General features: G+C 34.7%; 1 protein-coding gene across 1 annotated transcript; it reads left to right on the top strand.

The window, feature by feature from the left end:
* Positions 1-1,738: 1,738 nt before the first annotated feature.
* Positions 1,739-5,122, top strand: LOC136230603 (MDIS1-interacting receptor like kinase 2-like). Its single transcript, XM_066019728.1, has 2 exons — positions 1,739-4,516; positions 4,622-5,122. The coding sequence occupies exon 1, from the start codon at positions 1,768-1,770 to the stop codon at positions 3,535-3,537; it is 1,770 nt and encodes a 589-aa protein (XP_065875800.1). The 5' UTR covers positions 1,739-1,767; the 3' UTR covers positions 3,538-4,516; positions 4,622-5,122.
* Positions 5,123-5,583: the final 461 nt, after the last annotated feature.

Here is a 5,583-nt window from a genome sequence, read left to right on the forward strand (position 1 = left end):
TTGTTGCATTTAAGAAATCTATGATGAAAGAATTTGATATGACAGACTTGGGGAAAATGAGATATTTTCTTGGTATAGAAGTCTTGCAAGGTCAAGAGCAGATTTTTATTTGTCAGAAGAGGTACACATTAGAGGTTCTGGGAAAATTTGATATGGATAAATGCAACTCTGTTCATAATCCAATTGTTCCAGGTTGCAAACTGACAAAGGATGAGGATGGAGTAAGGGTGGATAGTAGTTGGTATAAGCAATTAATTGGCAGTCTAATGTATCTGACAGCCACTCGACCTGATATTATGTTTGTGGTCAGTTTATTAAGCAGATATATGGAACGTCCTATGGAATTGCACCTCAAAGCTGCAAAAAGGGTCTTAAGATATTTGAAAGGCACATCTGACTTTGGAATACTCTACAGCAAGAAGGGAGATGTTGAGCTAATTGGTTACACAGATAGCGACTACGCCGGAGATGTAGATGATAGAAGGAGTACTTCGGGGTATGTATTCCAACTAAACTCAGGAGCTATTTCTTGGTCATCGAAAAAACAACCGATTGTCACATTATCTACCACTGAAGCAGAATACGTTGCGGCTGCTTTATGTGCTTGTCAAACAGTATGGTTGAAGAGAATTTTGGAAGGGCAAAATCAAGTTCAGACCAGCAGTACAACAATTTTTTGTGATAACAGTTCAACCATTGAACTCTCGAAAAATCCGGTATTGCACGGACGGAGCAAGCATATAGATGTCAGATTTCATTTTCTTCGAGAGCTTACAAAAAATGGAGTGCTGAAACTGGTTTATTGTCCTACTCAGAACCAGGTTGCAGATATCATGACTAAGCCATTAAAGCTAGATGCGTTTGAGAGGTTTCGGAATTTGTTGGGAGTCTGCAGTGGTTCAAATGTAAATTGATATATAAGATGTTCAGTTTAAGGGAGGATGTTGAGCTGTCAAAAGTTGTTAATTTACTCAGTTAGAGTTTGAGTTGAAGTAGTCCTAGTTTGTTTATTAGTGTGTTTAATAAATCCCTATTTTGTAGGAATAGATTCTGCAGTTTGTTATTTAGTTGCCACTTTAATAGCAAATGTAACGTGGCTTTTTATAAGGCTATATATAGCCAATTGTTTTTCTCAATTCAATAAGATATTAACAGCATCTTCTCTGTTTATACATTTTCATATACTTAGATTTTAACAATTTTTACTAAGCATCGAATAGGAGTAATTTGATCTTTTGAAAGTTATAACACAATTCAGCTTATCTCTAAATTTCTAACTTCAAATCATTTTAGAAAACTATATATGAAAAGAAAAGTGGACCAAACAAACATCAGCAGTAAACGTCATCTTAACAGAACCCTCTTAAGTCATAAAGAAGTGATCAATTGATACCATCCATTCCTGTATAAATATCTTACAATTAATGCATACATTCATGTTACTCGTATGCAAGGAAGAAGAAGTCTAAAGACTGATAGTGATATTAGAAAATTTAATAGCTTTATTCTGTTAATTAGAATTTCTGTTATTTGGTACTTTGTCCTGTAGTGTAGTTGTTGTTCATGATCTCAGCTGTATAGCTGTTATATAGATCATACTTTTCTTGTGGAAAGGTAATCAATGAGAATATCCTTCTCTTTTCACTCTTTCTCTTCGAATATCAATTTTCTCCCTTCTATCTGTGAACTTCTTCTTCTCAATTTCTTTCTATAAAAGTGTAAATGGTAACAATTCATCACCCACACACACACTTAATAGCTATAGCCATGTTGTCTCTCTTTTTACACAAACCACTTTACTTTCTTCTTTCCTTTCATTTCCTTTTTCTTGCTTCTTCTTCTTCTTCTTTAATTGTTAATCAGGAGACCGAAGCTCTTTTGAGATGGAAAGCTACTCTTCAATTTCATAATCAAACCAATTCTCCCTTATCTTCATGGTCTCTATCTACTCCTCCTTGCAATTGGTCTGGCATTTCCTGTGATCATAATGCTGCAAATGTTACAAGCATCAGCCTTTCTGATTATGGTTTGAAAGGTACGCTTCATCATCTCTCCTTCTTCTCTTTTCCATATCTTAAGGAGCTCAAGCTTCGTAACAACTCTTTCCATGGCAACATTCCTTCCCAACTTTCTAATCTTTCTAAACTCACACTCCTTGACTTATCTTACAACGATTTCTCTGGTTGGATTCCTAAAGATATTGGAATTTTGAGCTCTCTATGTTATCTTGGTTTATCCAACAATCATCTCACTGGTGTTATCCCTATTTCTATAGGAAATATGACCAGCTTATCAACTCTTGACTTACGTAGAAATCAACTTTCTGGTTCCATCCCTCGAGAAATTGGAATGTTGAAATCTGTGACTATTCTTGCATTGTCATATAATAATCTTATAGGTACCATTCCAAGTTGCATAGGAAACTTGACAAACTTATCCGTTCTTTATTTTAATTCCAATCAACTTTCTAGTTCCATACCAAATGAAGTTGGAATGTTGAGATCTATTACAGATCTTCAATTGTCAAATAATAATGATACCATTCCAAGTTGTATAGGAAACTTGACAAATTTGTCCACGCTTTATCTTCATTACAATCAACTTTCTGGTTCCATACCTCATGAGATTGGAATGTTGACATCCATCGCAGATCTTCGATTGTCAAATAATGGTCTCATTGGTCCCATTCCAAGTTGTACAGGAAACTTGACAAATTTGTCAATTCTTGCTCTTTATTCCAATCAACTTTCTAATTCCATACCTCAAGAAGTTGGAAGATTGAGATCTATTAGAGAAATTTACTTGAGAAACAATAATCTCACTGGAGTTCTTCCCACGGAGAAAAAAAAATTTACTGTCTTATCTGTCTTTGAAATACACAACAATAAATTGAATGGGCAGTTAACAAATTGCTTATGCCTTAGTGGGAAACTTCAATATTTTGCAGCATATAATAACTCTTTTGGTGGGCCTATCTCAAAAAGCTTGAGAAATTGCACTAGTTTACTCAGACTTCAACTTCAGGATAATCAATTCACAGAAAATATATCTAAAATTTTGGGTATATGTCCACAATTGAACTATTTGGACTTGAGTCGCAACAAATTTTATGGAGAGCTTTCATGGAAATGGGAAACGTTTCTCAACTTATCAACCTTAAAAATCTCAAATAATAATATCGTCGGCAGAATACCATCTGAAATTGGAAAGGCACCTCAGTTACAATGGATAGAGCTCACATCAAATCAGCTTGAAGGGACCATCCCAAAGGAATTGGGAAAGCTAAAAAGGTTGGTCAAAGTTATTCTTGATAGTAACGACTTTTCAGGTATCATTCCTAATGAAATAGGAATGCTATCTAGTCTTGAACACCTTAATTTAGCTGACAACCATCTTAGCGGAGCAATTCCATATCAACTTGAAGGGTGTTCGAGACTATTGGTTTTGAATCTTAGCATGAACAATTTAACAACACGCATTCCATCAAACCTAAGCAGAATACACTCTCTAGAAAAACTTGATCTCAGTCAAAATTAGTTGGTTGATTATATTCCACAACAATTTGGGAGGTTGCAAAGGTTAGAGGTGTTGAACCTATCCCACAATTTCTTATCGGGTTCAATTCCTAAAACTTTTGATAATTTGTTAAGCTTGACAACAGTGGACATATCAAGGAATAAATTGGGTGGTCGGATTCCAAACATTAAAGCTTTTCGTGAGGCTCCACTCGAAGCACTTAGAAACAATGGAGACTTATGTGGAAACAATACTGGACTGAAGTTGTGCTCTGATCATAGAGTGAACAAGAAGGATGTAAGATTAATTGCTCTAGCTCTTTTGGGTGGTCTGTTGATATTGTTTTTCTTAGTTGTGAGTTTGTTCCTTTTGTACCGAAGAATGAGAAGCACGAAAGCCAATTCAAGTGAGGTAAATGCCAAAGTTAATTATAACATGTTTGGGCAAGATCGGGATTTGCAATATGAAAGAATTATTGAGGTGACTGAAGGGTTTAACTCCAAATATTGCATCGGGAAAGGAGGCTATAGAATTGTCTACAAGGCTTTGGTATCACCCAATCGAGTAGTTGCTGTGAAGACACTTCACCAGTCCCAAAATCATTTGAAAGCATTTGCAAGTGAGGTTGGTGCATTGACAAACATACGTCATTGAAATATTGTCAAATTATATGGGTTTTGCTCACATCCCAAACATTCTTTTTTAATCTACGACTTCATTGAAAGAGGAAGTTTGAGAAAAATGCTAAGTGATAGGGAAGAAGCTATGGAATTGAATTGGATTAAAAGGCTCAATATTGTAGAAGGAATTTCTAATGGGGTGTCATATATGCATCATGATTGCGCTCCTCCAATTATTCATCGAGACATTACGAGTAACAATGTGTTGTTGGATTCAGAATTTGAAGCTCATGTCTCTGATTTTGGAACATCTAGACTCTTGATGCCAGACTCCTCAAACTGGACATCATTTGCCGGCACATTCGGATATACTGCTCCAGGTGCATTCCTTAATTTTATTTGTTTATTTACTATATTAATTATTAAAACAAAATTCTTATGCTTGATTGCATTCTTTGATGTGGTTTTCATTTTTGTCCTTGTAGAACTAGCATATACAATGAAGATTAATGAAAAATGTGATATTTATAGTTTTGGTGTGGTGGCACTTGAAATAATAATGGGAATGCATCCGGGAGATCTCATCTCGTCATTTGCATCATTATCTTCATCTACTGGATCAATTTGCCAACATGCATTATTAAAAGATGTGATTGACCAACGCCTTTCATCTCCTCGTAGTAAAACAGCTGAAGGAGTAATGAACGTTATTATGGTTGCATTTTCATGTCTGAGTACAAACCCTAAAGTCCGACCAACTATGAGACAAGTGTCATCGCAACTACTAGTAGCTAAATGGCGTCCTTTGACAACAACATTCTCTGAAATAAAATTAAGAGACATTTTGATTGATGGAGGTCTCATGAGCTAAGCTTTGTATTATAAATGTCTTATCATTCGATCTTATTTTTCACACTTTGGACTCCTTATTTCTCGTTGCCATGTAATAGCTTAATTAGTAATTCATCATTTGGTTTCAACTTCGTTTTCTTCTATTTTCAATAAAATATCTTCAAGAGGTAAGCCAAAGATGTCCTTGACAATAATTGACAATTGCAGACACATGTGATGTCTTATATTCACCATTGCAGTAATATAAGCAAAGATTTTGTTTTCTAGTGCAACCCTTAAAAAGAGCCCAAATGGTCCTAGTTTACCATATTAAAAAGATTGATGCTTGATTAATTTGTATGTGTGATAAGTAAATTGTGTTCAATTTTATTTTGTTTAGTAAAGTTATTGATTTTTTTTTTATTTTAATAAAATCATTCCGGTCAATTGAGATAGAAAAAGTTACTGTAATAGTATCGTGATAATCACATTATAATGAGTGACTTTTATATAGGACATGACTCTCACGTAACAACAAAAATATATATATATATGTTCTTTAACTATCACGAGGCACACATGACTATCATGTTATTCATAAAAGTAAATTTTGTCC

Source organism: Euphorbia lathyris, chromosome 5, assembly GCF_963576675.1.
Source record: "Euphorbia lathyris chromosome 5, ddEupLath1.1, whole genome shotgun sequence".
NCBI lineage: Eukaryota > Viridiplantae > Streptophyta > Magnoliopsida > Malpighiales > Euphorbiaceae > Euphorbia > Euphorbia lathyris.